Below are 18,750 nucleotides of genomic sequence, written 5' to 3' on the forward strand. Positions count from 1 at the left end.
CAGGTTTTGCCATATTTTGTGAATTGATCATGTTTTGCCATGTTTTCCAGCTTACGAATTCGTTTTTTTAAGAGTTGTGTTTTTTTTTGAGATTTTAGGGGAATAAAAATATGAGAGAGAGAAGATTAGGAGAGAGAAAAAATCAAAAGATTAGGTGAGAGAATTGTTTGAAACAGGAGAGAGAATTGAGATAATTAGAAAGGATAAACAAAAAGATTTGAAAAATTAGGAGAAAGAAATGGTAGTTTAGGATTTAATTGAATTTGAGGATAGAAAGATAAGTATTTAAGCACATTAGAATGAGCATCTAAATAAGTAGGGTAAAAAGGATGGCTAATTAAGTTCCCCATAAATGAATCTTAATTAACTTATTTATGATTATTCTCTTTTAATTTAATTAATGGTTGTCACGTATTTGTAATCATGTTGGTGGAGAAATGTTGACTGCATGTGGTGTGGTGGTGGAGAAATGGTGGAAATGATTGTTGTGGCGGCAGTTGGTGGTATGCCGGTCATGATTGTACCGGATGTGGTATGGTTAGGGCTGCTCGCGGTTCGGTTCGGTTCGGATTTTTAGGAATCCGATGATCGAACCGCTAGTCACGGTTTTTACAAAATAAAATCCGTGTTCGGACTAAAAGTCCTATAGTTCGGTTCCAATCCGATCCGTGACTTGCGGATCGGTTACGATTTTGTCCACGAATTTTAACAAAAATAATGCTCAAGCATATATCCCTCACTAAAATGGAAGAAAGTTACATTTACAATTAAGTTTAACATCACCATAAAGTACTTGTTACATAAACTACCAAAGACCTACTTCAGAAATCAGATTCAAAAGAATCTAAATACTAGTAGGATTGTATCATTATATATAGTACATAACATAAAAAAATTGGAAAAGAAACGAATTACTGAAACTCAACTAGGGTTACTCGTAATTTATACAAAAAAACTACGATTTACTCCCTATATTTTATGTACATCGATCTACACTATATCTCATTATTAAGATAAAATACTAAAATTGGTAGAAAAAAGTGTTAACATTACTAACAATTTATTATATAAATACACATATATATTTATATATATTATTTATATAAAATAAATATCTCCCGGTCCGGTTCGGTTAATCCACGATTTTTTTAATAAAAATCCGTGGACCAAACTGCTTCGTTCGTCGATATATCAAATAAGATCACCCCAAGCGTAGGGTATAAACGTCCAATTGAAGCATACTAATGCGGAAGACCGGGATCATACCCGCGGGAATAATTAATACTGCTTTGCTGGATTTGAAGAAGTAAGCAAGGTTTTCGGCTTTTAGACGACCAACTTTGTTTTACGTTTGCGGTGGAAAGTAAAAAGGGCTAAATTAAAAAGCGAATAAACTAGGATAAAAAGCAGATTAGGTCTAGGAATTACTAACACCCACGACTCGAGTTAAACTACATTTCTCACCCAACTACGCGGTTCAAGATACACAATTAAGGTTCCCAAATCGAAAGATAAGATGGTTCAATTACCAAGCTAGCTCTAGAATTTATTTAGCAAACACCTTGTGTGACAGAGCTCCAAGCATCATGTGTGGTAAGTAGGCGATGCTCTTACCTACACATGATCAAGGAGGTTAACACCTTAGCAATTTGACAAATAAACCCGAACGAGGACGGGGAAGTCCTTTGAGGGGAAAGGGGAGTTAGCCAATCACATAGTTTTGGCTCCTAGAATACGGCAACCTTGGAGCTTTCTATTTGATTGGATCGAAAGGTCCAATGAATTGGGATTTCCCACATCGATTTTCGAACCAAAAATTCAAACTTTATTGGTGAAAATGCAATTTTTACTCAAGTCATGAGGTGCTAATCACCCCATGACCTAATCCTAGAAAACTACTCACATATCTATGAAGATAAGAGCAAGCAAAAATCTACTAAGCATAGTAAAGAACAACACTAGAAGAAAATTAGATTAAACGATAAATCGGAGTAGCGGCTACAACTTTAATAAAGACTACAATAGCAAAAACTAATTAACTAAAGCAGAAAATAAAATTTAAAGTGCTGGAAAATGAAGAACAATGAAGACAATTCAAAAAGCAAGTAAATCTGGACTAGATCTAAAATTATGCAATACAAAAGTTGTTTGTACAAGTGACATTATGGGCTTTTATACTCCAAGGTACGCGCACGGAATATTCTCCAGGAGATCCAAAAAATCCTTCTCGTAAGGCTCTCGGTACCAATGGCAACGACCTTACGCTGCTGAGCTAAGGTGCTCGGTACCGATAGAGGGTATTTTGATCTATCGATGCCGAAGTGCCTATGGCTGGCGCTGATGAAGGCTTGATATCGATTGGAAGACACAGGTTCTATCGATGCCGAGGTGCTATCTGCCAGCACTTAGTCTTGCTTTCTGCCTTGGCCATGCCTTGCCTTGGTGAGTCGTCGGGTCGCTTTTGGGTCTCTTCGGCCTAAACTTTGGGGACTTGACCATTCCATTCTAGATCATCTTTGCACCTTGGATGTCTTGACAAACTTTGGCTTTTAAAAACTCCTGCTTTGAATGATTTTTCTACAAAACAAAACAAAACAACCTTACGAGCAAAAGCAATTAAAAACAACTAATTAAACGATACAATTAACTAAACTAGATAACTAGCACACCCTATATTGCATTGTCGGGTGCTTATCACACCCCCCAACTTGAGGTTTGCTAGTCCATAGCAAATAAAGTACGAAAAAGTTGAAAACGAACAGTTTTGCAATCCATTCCGCTATCATAACTTAGAACATGCTCAACATTGTAAATTAACAAGAGTTCAATCAACCCGGCTTTTTATTTCATTTCTTCAATCCACAATTTCAGCATCCAACTAAACAGGTCAAGCATCAAACAAGTCTAAGAGCAAGCATAAAAAGGTTTGCGTCCTCGAACAAAGGGAGGATATGGGACACAAAACCTGCAAATTCAGACTAGTAATCATATCCCATGAAGAAGTGCTTTACAAGCAGGCAACAGCGAACAAGAAATACTATGCTTCAAACAACGAAAGCACTTTATTCAACAGAATTAACAACTAACAGATGAAAATTGGATAGCAACGAGAAAGCATACCATGCAACTAACTATGCAAATATCAAATAGTCAATCATAATGGAATCCATGCGCACATAGGATCAACTTAGGTCTTTTTAAGCTTGTAATGACCTTAGTTACAAAGAACAGGTTAGCAAAAATGGGCGACGGTCTATTTCTAGCTTGGTTAACTACCCGAGTGATCGCCGCCAACTCAAAATGAACCAAGTCAAGGGTCAAACCAATAAACCAACTACTAATAATGTGCAAAACTAAACTATGAACTGAAATGCAACAAAACGAAAGGATAGAATGGTTGGCATGTCAACCAACCTAGACCCCGACCAAGTAAGGGGATTTCTAACCACCGAGTCTCTAACTCCTCACATCATCATACCATCACCTCAGTCAGCCAATTCTTCACTCTCATACCCTGCAAAATCATCACTAACTTCCCCCTCATCAATCGGCTCGGGGACATACTTCACCCCGTGTTGTTGCTCCAGAATCGATGTCTGCCAGGCTATCTCTCTCCTTTTTGCCTCCTGTTCCCTCATAATCTGTCTCCTCTCAGTCTTCTCTTTTCTTCATGAATTAATGAGTGCCACCCCTTGACAGAACAACTTCTTAATCCAAGATGTTTGCTTCTCCTTTTTGGATGGCATCGTGGTCAAATAGTCCCCCCTTTGAACATGTTTATCCTTAGCAGCATGAGTTTGGGACAGACTATTTTCATCAAATGGTCCAGGTGAAAGCTCCTCCAACTTCTCATATGCCCACCCCTTAACTCCTTGTTCTTTGCACAAACTAGTAATCATACAGGGAAAAGGCATGCTTGCAGTAATCAGAGTATTGGCCCTAAAATCACGCAGATGAGTAAAGATGAACATGGCCCAATCCACTATCAAATCATTAGCCGTGAATGCATACAGAATCTCTCCACTGTACCTAGTTGGTCTGTGATCTAAGCCTCGGGGGTATAAATTGCAATGAATTACTTTATTTAAAAATCTGAAGCTAGCCTTGAAATTTCTAGGCACATGGGGTACTATAGCTTTCGAGGGGTCAATATAAAGAATCCTATTCACCACTTGTTCATCCAGCCTCTCATCTTTTCTAGGATAATTCCCCAAATCAGGAGGGGGTCGCTGAATTTTCAGATATCTCGCAATATCGTCGGGGGTAATCAAAATGTCAATGCCCCCTACTTGAGAAATAATTCTAACAGCCGGGTCACTTTCCAAATTGCCCTCAGGAATTTGCATGTATTTATAAAACTCAATAACAACATTCTTATTATATCCAACTAACGGTTCAGTCCAGAATTGCAAACCTTTGCGCATAATGTATCGGAGACCCATGTGATCAGGCTTGAATTTCTCGGCATCCATTTGTCATTCATTCTTGAACTTCCGACTGTCAAAACTGCCTTCCTAATTTCTCCTTTTGTCTACTGCAATCTCAGCCGGAGTCCTACGCCTTTTTCTACTCGGAGAACCCTAGGCTTCCTCCGGCTGACTTTCCTCCTCCTCTGCCAAAAAGTCATCTTCCTCCTCAATTTCCTGTTGAGAAGGGGCTGCCTGGTGTGCGGTCTATTTGATCCTCGGCATTGTAGGCTAAAAGGGGTTGGGGGTTTTTATTTTGGGAATTTTCGGATTTTTGGGCTACGGTTTTTGGGGTTTTGATTTTTGGTGGAAAACTATGGAATGTAGAGTAAAACAAGGTGGGGTAAGGGTATATGAGTGAAAAATAGGAAAAAGAAAGGGATTTTTGTGGTAAAAGTATAGAAATTTCGGATTAAAGGAAGGGGTAATGGGTTTACCTTGATTTTGGCTTGAGAATGTGAAATTGGTGGAGAATACTTGAAATTACTAAGGGAGGTGAAAGATTTGAGGGCTTTGGGTGAGAATATGGAGATTTGGTGGGTTGATTGGAGGTTTAGGGTTAGTGTTTTGGAGAAACAATGGTGGGTAAGAGAGAGAGGGGTTCGGACTGTGGAGAGGATGAAGAGAGTGCTGGATCGTGACTAGAATCTGAACTGATCTGCGCTGAAGCCTTTCGGTACCGATAGACAGCATTAAGTTCAATTGATGCCGGGCCTGTTACCTCTAACTTACAAAAACGTTCGGTACCGATAGTACGAGAAATTTCCTACCGATGCCGAATTGCTTAGCTCGACCCCTGAAACCATTCGGTACCGATTGAAACTTTTCCCTCCCATCGATGCCGAGACACTTAGCTCAGAAATGTTGCCCTTCCTTCATTTTGGTCCCTGAATCTTTCAACAACTCTTTCAACACCCCCGAAACACCTTTGAACATTGAACACTCATCCCAACTCCCTCCAAACAATCGGTCACCTAGGTTAAAGCAAAGAACAGGAAAAGACAGGATGCAAAGTAAGACGAGGTGACATATATGTGGTATGATCATGCAAAGAATGCACGCTTTGGATTCCACAATGATTGAAAATCGACATTCAAACACAATTAGAGATGGACATGCGATTATTCACCTAATTACAAGTATTTTTTTATTGAAAGATGGGGATATGGGCCAAAACTTGCTCAAAAACTTAACTCAACACCTAAACCGTTCAATTGTCAACTAAGCATGCAAATTGAGAAGCACAAAATTTCTTAGGATTGCTACGAACTCTTACCAACTAACAATTATTGAGCATGCAATAAGTCATGAAAAAGAACTAAAAACCATGACAAAAGGAAGGATTGCAAGTAAAAACCTTTTATTTATTTTTGAAATTTTTGAATTTTCATTTTTTTTTTTGGTTTTTCAATTTTTATTGTTTTTGAAAATTTCAAATTTTCCACAAAAAGCAAACAAATAGCACATAAGTTAACCCCCCCCCCCTCCCCCCCAACTTAAAGCGATGTTATGCCCTCATAGCATTAAGAACAAGAGTGACAAGAGGAAGAGTGTGTACCATCCAAGGGGAATGTCAACCCCTAAATACCTCGACCAAGTTGGAAGATTTCATGTCAATGTCTTGCTCCAGTCAGATTAGATGCTTCCAGGGTTTACTTCTTCGGTTCTGCCGACTCGGAACCACAGCTAGTCACACTGGGCCATATCTAAAGCTTTATCGGACTAAGAACCGCGGCTCGTAGCCACACCCATGCTTAGGGCTCCTGAATGCCTCACTCACCCCGGCTTTAGGCCCAAACTACCAAGGCTGGTGTGGTAGCACATAAACCCTGCAAGACTTAAGAGAACGACTTTTCACAAAACAATTGACATTAGAACCACCGGCCCTTGTTATCCGGCTTCAAACTAAACAAAAATGGAAAGACCGAAAATAAAGGAAACACAAGAAACAAATAAAAGCAGATAAAAAACATGCAAGACAGAATGAAATGCACCACCCGATCATCACGGGATCACACGAGTCATACTTTTCTTCCCATTTTTTACCGGTGGGGTAGGAAATGGGTGGCTATACTAGACCGTCGAAAATTTGTTATGCTAGCGCCCGTAATAAAATTTATCGCTCGACCTCGCCAAACAACTAAGTTCAGCGTCCCCCATGATCAAAACAAAGTAAGAAAAGATACAACCTAACGTGCTCTCCAGGAAATATCAAGCCTCACCCACAGACCTAAGTTGCCATCGATTAGGGGCAATCTCGGAGAGCATGGATCATTAACGATAAACTATTACCAAGAAGAACTAATGAAAGCCCTTTTTACACTAATACATTGGTAAAATCTTTTACATGTGAGGTGTCTCCAAGACTTTATTCAAAATAAGAAAAACATAACATAACAAAACAAAACATGCATACTAAACAAAACATGGCAAAACAAGAAAGAAAAACAAATATGTACAATCTATACAATTTAATATCAGAACTCAGAGCGTCAAAGTCACAGCTAGACTCTGCCAAACAATGAAGTCCAGCGCCCCCTAAGATCATAACCAGGCAAGTAACAAGATAGAGCCAAGTGCGTTAGCATGGGAATATCAAGGCCTAACCTATGGATCTATACTGCCTCCGTTGGGGCTAATCTGGAAGATGTGAGTGTTTTACTGTGAATTACTTCAATCAGAAAAGCTAATGAAAGCCCTATGTCACTAATATTAAATGATTTTGCCCTTCGAACCGGAGCTGGGCACACAATCCTTCTTTTAGTAGCGGTGTGCGAAGTTATATATACCCAAGTCAATGGTGGGTACCCTCTACCCGGGGGTCGGGTCCGACAAACAATTAAGTTTAGCAGTTACGCTTTCGCTCCCCGTGTAAATATAGTGAAAACAAGCTAGATCAACGGATCGACCGTGTAAACTGGATCGATCAACTCCTCATTCGGTTCTCCAACCTCAAAACTACCAAGAAATGGTTTAAGTTTTTGACCATTTACTTTAAAAGATTTACCATTAATTGGATTCAAAACATCAACAGCACCATGAGGATAAACATGTTCAACAACATATGGGCCAGCCCAACGAGAACGTAATTTATCAGGAAACAAATGAAGCTTAGAATTGTATAAGAGTACCTTCTAGCCAACCTCAAAGTCTTTCTGGTGAATTTGCTTGTCGTGGTAAGCCTTGACTTTTGCTTTGTGTATGGCGGTGTTGTCATAAGCATCTCTCTGAATCTTTTCAAGCTCGTTGAGTTGTAGCCTTCTGTGTGCCCCGGCGGCTGGTAAACGATAATTCAGTGCCTTGATTCTCCCAAGATGGTCTTGTATGCGGTGCGATAAGCCCATAGTGCATTGGTCAAACGAAGACTCCAATCTTTTCGGTTCGGATTCACCGTCTTTTCCAAGATATGCTTGATTTCCCTATTTGCCAGTTCTGCTTGCCCATTCGTTTGTGGATGATAAGCGGTGGAGACCTGTGAGTGGTACCATACTTCTTCATCAAGGCTTCAAAGATGCGATTGCAAAAATGGGTGCCTTGGTCGCTGATGATAGCTCTTGGCATTCCAAAGTGTGACAAAATATTATCCTTAAGGAACTCCACCACTACCTTGGCATCATTGGTACGCGTTGCAATTGCTTCAACCCATTTTGATACATAATCAACTGCCAATAGGATGTACAAATTCCCGAAAGAAACAGGGAACGGTCCCATGAAGTCAACGCCCCAACAATCAAAAATCTCGACTACTAGAATGTTTGTTAGTGGCATTTCGTCCTTTCGAGTCACACTTTCAAGTTTTTGACAATGTTCATAAGCGACGCAAAAATGATAAGCATCCTTGTGCAAACTTGGCCAATAAAACCCTCATTGTAGCACCTTGGCGGAAATCTTCTTAGATGAGTAGTGGCCCCCATAAGCTTCCGAATGGCAAAACTCGAGAATTCTTCGTTGATTTGAATCTGGAACACAACGGCGCACTATTTGATCTTGGCAATACTTGAAAAGATAAGGGTCATCGTATGAGAACATCCGTACTTCATGAAGGAAACGACGACGTTCTTGAGGAGACCAATGCGGTGGTAAGAGACCCGTAGCCAAATAATTCACAATGTCAGCAAACCATGGGGTACTCGAAACGGCCAGCAACTGTTCATCCGGGAACGTGTCCATAATCGAAAGACTCGAAGTAGGATTCTCAAACTGTAGCCTCGATAAATGGTCGGCTACCACATTCTCGACACCCTTCTTATCCTTAATGGTCAAATTGAATTCTAGGAGAAGTAAAATCCACCTTATCAAACGAGCTTTGGCATCTTGCTTGGTGAGTAAATACTTGAGAGCAAAGTGGTCTGTATAAACGGTAACAGGAGCGCCACCGATCAAGTATGACCGAAATTTGTCAAGAGCAAATACTACCGCCAACAATTCTTTCTCTGTGGTAGTGTAATTCATCTGTGCATCATTCAATGTCTTACTTGCATAATGGATCACATAGGGATGCTTGTCCTTCCTTTGTCCCAAAATAGCACCTACAGCATAGTTGCTTGCATCACACATAAGCTCAAACGAGAGGCTCCAATCTAGTGGCTAAACAATTGGAGGAGAAGTGAGACTAGCCTTCACCTTGACAAATGCTTGCTCACACGCGGGGGTCCATTCGAATGGAACATCTTTGGCAAGAAGATGGCATAAGGGTCGAGAGATAGCACTGAAATCTTTGATGAAACGTCGATAAAACCCAGCATGCCGCATGAAAGAACGGATGATGTCCTTGACACACTTCGAAGTAGGGAGATTCCCAATTAAGTCAACCTTGGCCTTATCCACCTCAATTCCCTTTGACGATACAATGTGGCCCAAAACGATACCCTGATTAACCATGAAATGGCATTTCTCCCAGTTTAGCACCAAATTCTTTTCCTCACATCTTGTCAGAACTTTCTCCAAATTGGACAAGCAAGCTTCGAATGAGTCACCAAAAATAGAGAAATCATCCATGAAAACCTCTACAATCTTCTCGACCATGTCACTAAAAATCCCCGTCATACACCTTGAAAACGTTCCCGGAGCATTGCACAAACCAAACGGCATACGTCGATAAGCAAAAGTTCCGAAGGGACAAGTGAAAGTCATTTTCTCTTGATCCTCTAGAGCAACTTCAATTTGATTGTAACCGGAATAACCATCTAAGAGACAATAGAATGCATGCCCGGCTATCCTTTCCAAGATCTGATCAATAAACGGCAAAGGGAAATGATCATTTCTTGTGCTTGCATTGAGTTTCTAATAATCAATACAAACTCTCCATCCCGTCTGAACACTTGTTGGCATTAGCTCATTCTCCTCATTATGCACAACTGTAACCCCAGATTTCTTCGGTACAACTTGAATCGGGCTCACCCATTTACTATCAGCGATGGGATAAATGATCCCAACATCCAAGAGCTTTAAGACCTCAGCACGAACTACATCCTTCATAATAGGGTTCAAGCGGCGTTGGGGTTGGCGAGACGGCTTTACATTATCCTCCAAAGCAATATGGTGAGAGCAAAGAGTATCATCGATTCCTTTGATATCCGCAATGGTCCATCCTATAGCCTTCATGTGTCTCCTCAATAAATTAATCAACTTCGTCTCTTGGAGATTCCCAAGAGAGGAGGATATAACCACAGGGTAGGTCTCATTTTCTCCAAGGAAAGCATACTTCAAAGTTTCGGGCAAGGGTTTCAATTCCAATTTTGGTGGCTTAACGCTAGATGGAAGAACCTTCTTCTCGATTGGTGGAAGCTCTTCAAATTCTTCAAACTTTGGAATCCAAGAATTCATAGCACAAGCTTCATCTTCCTCATTGAGCAATGAACACAAAAAACTCACTTTAGAAGACTCGAGAAATTCAACCTCGTCGGCTGTAAGAGCAACTTCCAAAGGATCACTATAGAGCAACTTGTCCACGTGTTCTTCTACAAGAGTATCAATAAGGCTCACTTCATTCACGTTCTCGTCATCCCCCATTTGACTGCCCACATTAAAGACATTGACCTCCATCTTCATGTTACCGAAGGTCATATTAAGAAGTCCATTTCGATAGTTAATAACTGCATCTACCGTGGCTAAAAATGGTCTTCCAAGAATCATTGGAGTAGAAGCAGCAGAAGAGTCGGTCGGATTTGTATCGAGAATCACAAAATCCACCGGATAGACAAACTGATCAACTTGCACTTGAACATCTTCCACTACTCCTCTTGGTACACGAACGCTTTGATCGGCCAACTGAAGTGTAACACGAGTAGGCTTCATTTCCCCTAACCTAAGCTCTTGGTATACAGAATACGGAAGTAGATTAACGCTAGCACCAAGATCGAGCAAAGCTTGTTCGATACACTTCCCTCCAATTGTGACAGCGATAGTAGGGCTCCCCAGATCTTTGTATTTAGGCGCGATATTCATTTGAATGATAGAACTCACTTGCTCAGTAAGGAATATCTTCTTTGAAACATTAAGCTTGCGCTTCTGAGTGCATAGATCTTTAAGAAACTTAGCATATGAGGGAATTTGCTTGACCGCATCCATAAGAGGAATGTTGATCTTCACTTGATTGAATAATTCATGCAACTCCGCATTGAAATTTGGTTTCGCCAAAGCCTTCAAACGATTAGGGTATGGAGCTGGTGTTGGAATAACTGGAGGTTCCGATACAATTTCTTCCTTCCTCTTTCCTTTATCATTTTCCTCTGAAACCTCCTCGCTTGCTTCCTTGGGAGATTCCCCAAGGGTTGGTGTTGAACGTTCGATAGGAGAAGGCATCAAGGTAGGTTCCGGAGGTATTACCACTTGATTATCCACCGTCTTGCCACTTCAAAGAGAAATAATAGCCTTTGCTTGCTCTGGGAAAGTCACCCAAGAGCTAGCAAAGTGAAGACCTTGAGAAGTCGGATTAGAATTCGGTTGTGGATTAGGTTAAGGTTGAGTAGGAAACTTCCCTTTCTCTTATTGTAACAAACCCACCGTAGTTGTCAACTTCCCCAACTGGTTTCTGATATCATTCATCATCTGAGTTTGTTGCTTGTTGATAGCAGTTTGACGTTGCAAGATAGCACTGAATTGATCTTCCCAAGAATGCTTTGGTGGTTGTTGGTGGAACTGGGTAGGTGGCTGCTGAAATTGGTTTGCATGTGGGAACGGAGCAGAGGGAGCAAAACCAGACGGACCTTAAGCTTGAGGGAAACGGAAAGCATTCTGAGGTTGGTTCCAAGGTAATTGAGGAGTGGGGGGCGGAACTTGAAAAGAACTCCCTTCATTAGGTTGATTCCAACGGAAGGCCGGATGTTGACGAGTCCCCGGATATAAGATTGAGAATAAGGGTCAAAACGTTGCACTACATGTACTTCTTCCGGAGCAATCCCATTAATCACGTTCTTAAGAGCAGGAATATTGGGGCACGTCTCGGTAGAATGGCCCACAATCTCACAAATAACACATACTTCCTCCACTTGGCGTACTACTTTCACCTCCTGAGATTGAGCACTCTTCAATTCCAACTTATCAAGCTTTCGAGCAATCTCCTCCAATCGAGTTTCAAAAGCTGTATTCTCCGCAATAGAGAATTTCCCTGAACCAGTAGGACCTTGATTGTACATTGCCCTATCTCATAGATCTGCAAATTGCCAAGACTGGGTCTTCTCAGCTAGTGACTCATAGTAATCCCAAGCATTCTCCGGTGTCTTCCCCATAAAATCACCTCCGCCCATAGTATCCAGAAGTTGTTTACTCTCCTAGGAACACCTTGTGTAGAAATAGTTAACTCTGAGATACAACGGAAAGTTGTGATGAGGAACCGACATGAGTAAGTCCTTGTATCGCTCCCAATACTTGTGGTAAGTCTCTCCATCCCTCTGCTTGAAACTTTGAATCTAATTGATAAGTAACTTTGTCCGGCTGGCTGGAAAGAATTTAGTGGTGAAAGCATCCTGGACATCTCCCCAGTTACGCAAAGATTGAGGCTTCAGAGAGTTGAACCACCGTTTCGCCTTGTCCTTGAGAGTGAATGGGAACAACTTCAGGCGAGCTTGATCAAGTTGCCCGGGAATTGTAACGAAAGAATGTAGAATATTCTCGAACTCACGGATATGCAAATAAGGATCCTCCAATTCTCGCCCCCAAAATTCTGGAATTATCTGAAGATACTCAGCTTTGAATTCAAACGCATTCCCAGCGGTCAGAGTCAGAATAATGATAGGTGATACTTGAGGAGCCCGCTCTGGATTCAGATAATCACGCAGAGTACGAACTGGAGCTTCTTCGGCCATTGGGCCTTTGCGATTGCAATTTAATTTGTGAGGCGGAGAGTGGGTGGGATATGCCCTGGCAATGCTACGGGTTCTTGGTGGCGAAGAAGAATGATGAAACCAATTGGAAATTGGGCTTCGATAAATAGGCATAAACGAAGACAAATACTAACTAACTACCAACAAACTACCAGACTAGAGGGGCTATGCCACCACCTCATCTCAGCAAACAGAATACCCAAGGGGTTATGCCACCACCTTGGCTAAGCAATGCAATCAAATTTAAACTAGCTAACTAAGTTAACTACACTAAACTAAGAACAAACTCGATATTTAGCCTACCTTCGTTACACCTCAGGTTTGGTATGAAACCAGGTTAGAGGTATCCACCAAACTAAATACGAACTACTAACACATAAACTACTAAACTACTACTATTACTACTACTATTAGACGAAAGCACGATACTTATAGCGGTTTGTCGAACCTCCAAGAAAGCCATAATAAGAAATCCCTTGCAACGGCGCCAAAAATGCTTCATTCGTCGATATATCAAATAAGATCACCCCAAGCGTAGGGTATAAGCATCCAATTGAAGCATAATAATTCGGAAGACCGGGATCGTACCCACGGAAATAATTAATACAGCTTTGCTGGATTTGTAGAAGTAAGCAAGATTTTTGGCTTTTAGACAGCCAACTTTGTTTTACGTTTGCGGTGGAAAGTAAAAATGGCTAAATTAAAAAGCGAATAAACTAGGATAAAAAGCAGGTTAGTTCTAGGAATTAATAACACCCACGACTCGAGTTAAACTACATTTCTCACCCAATTACGTGGTTCAAGATAGATAATTAAGGTTCCTAAACCAGAAGATAAGATGGTTCAATTACCAAGCTAGCTCTAGAATTTATTTAGCAAACACCTCGTGCGACAGAGCTCCAAGCATCATGTGTGGTAAGTAGGCGATGCTCTTACCTACACATGATCAAGGAGGTTAACACCTTAACAATTTGACAAATAAACCCAAACCCCACATCGATTTTTGAACCAAAAATTCAAACTTTATTGGTGAAAAATGCAATTTTTACTCGAGTCATGAGGTGCTAATCACCCCATGACCTAACCCTAGAAAACTACTCACACATATCTATGAAGATAAGAGCAAGAAAAAATCTACTAAGCATAGTGAAAGAACAACACTAGAAGAAAATTAAATTAAATAATAGTTCAGAGTAGTGGCTACAACTTTAATAAAGACTACAATAGCAAAAACAAATTAACTAAAGCAGAATATAAAATTTAAAGTGCTGAAAAATGAAGAACAATTCAAAAAGCAAGTAAATCTAGACTAGATCTAAAATTATGCAATACAAAAGTTGTTTGTACAAGTGACATCACGGGCTTTTATACTCCAAGGTACACGCACGGAATATTCTCCAGGAGATCAAAAAATCCTTCTCCTAAGGCTCTCGGTATCGATGGCAACGGCTTTACGCTGCTGAGTTAAGGTGCTCGGTACCGATAGAGGGTATTTTGATCTATCGATGCCGAAGTGCCTATGGCTGGCGCTGATGAAGGCTCGGTACCGATTGGAAGACACAGGTTCTATCGATGCCGAGGTGCTATCTGCCATCACTTAGTCTTGCTTTCTGCCTTGGCCATGCCTTGCCTTGGTGAGCCGTCGGTTCACTTTCGGGTCTCTTCGGCCTAAGCTTTGGGGACTTGACCATTCCATTCTTGATCATCTTTGCACCTTGGATGTCTTGACAAACTTTGGCTTTAAAAACTCCTGCTTTGAATGATTTTTCTACAAAACAAAACAAAACTACCTTACGAGTAAAAGCAATTAAAAACAACTAATTAAACGATAAAATCAACTAAACTAGATAACTAGCACACCCTATATTGCATTGTCGGGTGCTTATCACAAATCGTGAGTCACGGTTTTCTAATTTTTCAATCCTTATCCGAACCATTAATCCACAGGCAAAATCCAAAAGGTACAGATCGGTTCGGTCCGGACTGGTTTCACGGTTCACCGAATTTTTTGAGCAGTCCTAGGTATTGTGATGGATTGTTGGTAATAACAAAGGTGGTGTCATAAAATGTTGGTGGTGGTGGAGTGATAGGGATATATGATGGATAACTAGTGTGAAGTGATGATCGCGACGAGTAGTGGTGTAGTTGTGGTAGTTAAGAAGACGGCTGAATGTAGTGGTGAAACATGATAAAGAGATAGCGGTGGAGTGGTAGTGGTAGTGATAGTGGTGTCGGCAGCGATGGTAAAGGTGATGGCATCGAAGTAGTGGTGATGATAGTAATTTGGCGATTGTACAATGCAGGTGTAGTGATGGCAGCAGTGGAGTCGGGGTGCAGACAATAGTAGTGGATATGGGAGAAAAGAGATGATCCCATAAAACAAGGTCGATCAACGGTCAAGTTGTGATGGTGGTGGTAGTGGCAACAATGATGATGGTGACAATGGTGGCGGTGGCAACGGTGATCTTGGTGGCGGTGAAGGATAGGGGGGGAGGGATATATAAGTACTGACAACTTCATTTAAAAATATGATTATCAAATCCAACTAATTATGTATGACTTGTACTGTTGAATTGAGTTATCAAATGACACATAAATCTAGAACAAAATACTAGGGAATTGGCCAGTTAGAGCAAGGACAGGGCAATGTGGCTGAAACCAATGGCAGGTGATGACCACATTGCTCGTCTAACTAATGGGTTGAAACCAATGCTAGGTAACATAAAGTTCAACATGCATGGTTGTTGGAATGAGGCTAATAGAAGAGGGGGATTTGGAGGCATATTTAGATATCACAATGGTGGCTGGACTTTGGGGTTCTATGGCAAAACCTGTGTAATTCCAGTTTGGAAGCCGAAATACGGAGCATCTACAAAGGCTTGGAAATCATTAATTTTTAACAAAAAATTGGGCAGTGTGAAGATTGAATTGGACTCCCTCATGGCTGTCAACTTAATCAATGAGGGAAACTCAGGGAATCATCCTCAAAGCATGGTGATCAATGAAGCCCATTATCTTATGAATCGCACCAACACTTTGCTTAGCCATATCTACCGTTCGACAGATCAATGTGCGGATCATCTTGCTCATGTGGGGACTGAACAAGATGAAGACCTTGTGGTGCTAGCCAAAATGCCTATTTTCATTAGGGAGTTTGTTATTAGGGATAGCCTTAACTTTATGCAAGTGTTAGACTAATTTGGTGGTAGCTAGGTTAGTCTTTGTTGTTGTTTCGTTTGTTATGTATGTTACTGTGTGCACCCATGTGATGCGAAACTCTCTTTCTTAGCTAGTTTAATGAATTTCTGATTGACAAAAAAAACAAAAGGAGTTTTTACTTGTAGCTCCTGTTTTGGACCCCCTCTTTTCTTGCACTAAAAAAAAAAGAAAAAGAAAATGGTTGAGGATTTCTAGAATATTTTTCAAAATTATCCCTATAAAAGTGTCTAAAGTCTAAACCACTAAAATCTTATAATAGGAAAGTACACCCTTAAACCCTATAAAAGTGCCTAAACCTAAACCCAGAGTACCTTATTAAAGTGCCTAAAATTCTAAACCCTATGAAAGTATCTCAATCACTAAAATCCTATAATAGAAAAGTGCACTAAAAAATCCTATGAAAGTGCCTAAACTCTAGGATACCCTACCCTATCATAGAGGGTATCATATGAAAGTGCCTAAATCACTTTCATAGAGTTTAGTGAATTTAATAGTATTTGAAAGGTAAAAGGGTAATTTTATCAAGAGGTTGTACTTGGAGGTAGGGTAGGGTAGGATACCCTAAGGTTTAGACATTTTCTTAGGATTTAGTGAATTTTAATAATATTTGAAAGGTAATGTAATGCCCCAAATTTTGGGAACGTTAAATAGGACAATTTCATTGAATATTAAAAGAGTCTGGCTCAATATTACAACATAAATTTCAAAAGAGTACTTCTAATCAACAAAGAAGGGGTAAACTAGGGTTCCTATCTACTGCTCTGCCTCTTCTTCCATTCTGGCCAGTTCCTCGGCTCCAAAAGCTTCCAAGGTGTAGAGTTCACCCTGTTCGTCTATAAGATCTGACACATTATACCAGCGTCGCCACCAATATAATATGCCCTGTCACCAAAAAGTAACACCGTGAGCTACAAAAGCTCAATAGAGTAACCTATACCTACTAACCCTTAACTTACGAGCAAATGATCACAAATTCAATGATTTCCACGTAGTTCATACATATTCGACAAAACAGTTAACAATGACACATCCGCATTCACTATTCAACTAACGTTGGTGTCCATGATTTTTCGAGTTTCTCCTACGCGACTTTTCGTAGACCGTGTCATCATTTTTCCACATTTCATCAACCTTATCATTATTTCCAAAATCCGTTTAACACACCCAACCTCGGTTCCGCCGTTCCGAGTTTCCGAGTATCCTCACAATGGTTCCGCTGCACCGGGTTCCCATTGGAACACAAAACACACACCACACAATGGGCTACCATGTCCGGCCACATTGCGGTTTCCAAAACATTTCACTTTTTCAAAACACGCCTTTTCATCAAATCACACCCTAAGTGTCATGTTTCTACTTTCTCGATTTTCGTGTCTCGTTTTCATCCATAGACTCCGCGGTAGGACTTTTTCACATACGAAACCATAAATCATTCATTGTAATCTTGAAACTAAACTAGCAAGGTCATCCAACTCTATATTACTAATCATGCTCAAATCACAACTTAAAGCATAACGCCACATGTACAGACACCTTTGGATTGAAAATCACTTATGCTTTACAACAAGACAAATAATGCAAACAATTCATAACACATACTCATAACCATCTAAAGATCAAAATACGAATACTTCTATCAATGATAAAGTCTTATCTTTCGAAAACCGTTCTTTCTTCCTTTGTGGGAAATTCAAAACAACACATGTGTTTATTAGGGTAAAAGTTGATTATTCCAACATGTTCATACGTCCATTAGCAAAAATAAGTTATTAACTATTATGCATTTCAAAACATTATAAGTGATAGATAACCTTATATACGGAGAATCTACTTATACTTTCAACATACGGTTCTACGTTATACTTGGAGTTGGTGGACAAAGGGACTCTACCTTTCTTCTTGGCGGTAGTTGATGACTACGGAAAGTACGTTGGTGTTTGGGCGGAGTAACTTCTTACGGTTGGCTTCCGGTAGCTTCGAAAGAGAAAGGTTTCTCTCGAAACTAGATCTTGACTAAACTACTTAAACTTTATGGATCGAAGGGTGGTTGAGTGGTGGCCTAGGATGAGTTTCTTGAAGAACTTAGGAAGAACTCAAGAACAAGGAAGAACTAGGAAAAATAAAGTAAGAACACAAGGATTCTAGAGAGAGAAGTTGAATGGGTGAAGGTGTGAGTTGAATGATGAATGGGAGGGGTCCTATTTATAGCAAATTTTGGCTCTCCCTCTCCTCCTTTTGGCCGGCCCTCTCTCTCTCTCTTCTTTCTCCCATGGATTTGCTCCATGGTCATGTCATATCATGCTTGAAAAGCATGCCAAGTATTGTCAAATCCAATCTTTAGGCATAAGGCTATAAAATCAATTAGGATCTTAGGTTTTCTAGGTAAATCCTAGGTAATTATAAGCTAGGTTACAAGACTTACAAGCCTAAGGTAGGGTTTGATTAGGCTAAAGGGTAGTCTTCCATGTTTAGTCATTCATAGGTCTAGGTTTGTAGTCAATTTCTAGGGTAATGAGGGCTAGGTTTAGGATGATTAAAGGCTAGAATTCTATGCTAGAAATTGACTAGAAATGGGTTGTCAAGTCATAAATAGGCTTAAGGCTAAAGGGGTAGCTTGTGGGAGTGAACAAAACACCCCACACACTCCATCTCTCTCCCTCCCTCTCGGCCTTCCTCTCTCCCTCTCCCTCTCCCTCTCGGCTTCTCTCTCCCTCCCTCTCTCTCTCTCTCCCTAGTACAAT

The 18,750-nt window shown here is 40.5% G+C and overlaps 1 protein-coding gene across 1 annotated transcript; it reads right to left on the reverse strand.

Annotated features, from left to right (window-relative positions):
- Window positions 1-7,357: 7,357 nt before the first annotated feature.
- On the reverse strand, window positions 7,358-7,810 carry LOC131330384 (uncharacterized). Its single transcript, XM_058363941.1, has 2 exons — window positions 7,610-7,810; window positions 7,358-7,576 (listed from the first exon to the last, which is right to left on the reverse strand). Exons 1-2 carry the CDS (start codon window positions 7,808-7,810, stop codon window positions 7,358-7,360), a joined length of 420 nt encoding a protein of 139 aa, XP_058219924.1.
- Window positions 7,811-18,750: the final 10,940 nt, after the last annotated feature.

Source organism: Rhododendron vialii, chromosome 1a (assembly GCF_030253575.1).
Source record: "Rhododendron vialii isolate Sample 1 chromosome 1a, ASM3025357v1".
Lineage (NCBI taxonomy): Eukaryota > Viridiplantae > Streptophyta > Magnoliopsida > Ericales > Ericaceae > Rhododendron > Rhododendron vialii.

What these genes read in the sequence shown, in the direction of transcription:
- LOC131330384 (XM_058363941.1), bottom strand. Translation starts at nt 7,810, where the DNA reads ATGGGCTTATCGCACCGCATACAAGACCATCTTGGGAGAATCAAGGCA. An exon ending in TTCACCAGAAAGACTTTGAG is followed by an intron (nt 7,577 to 7,609) that starts GTTGGCTAGAAG and finishes TACAATTCTAAG; the next exon opens with CTTCATTTGTTTCCTGATAA.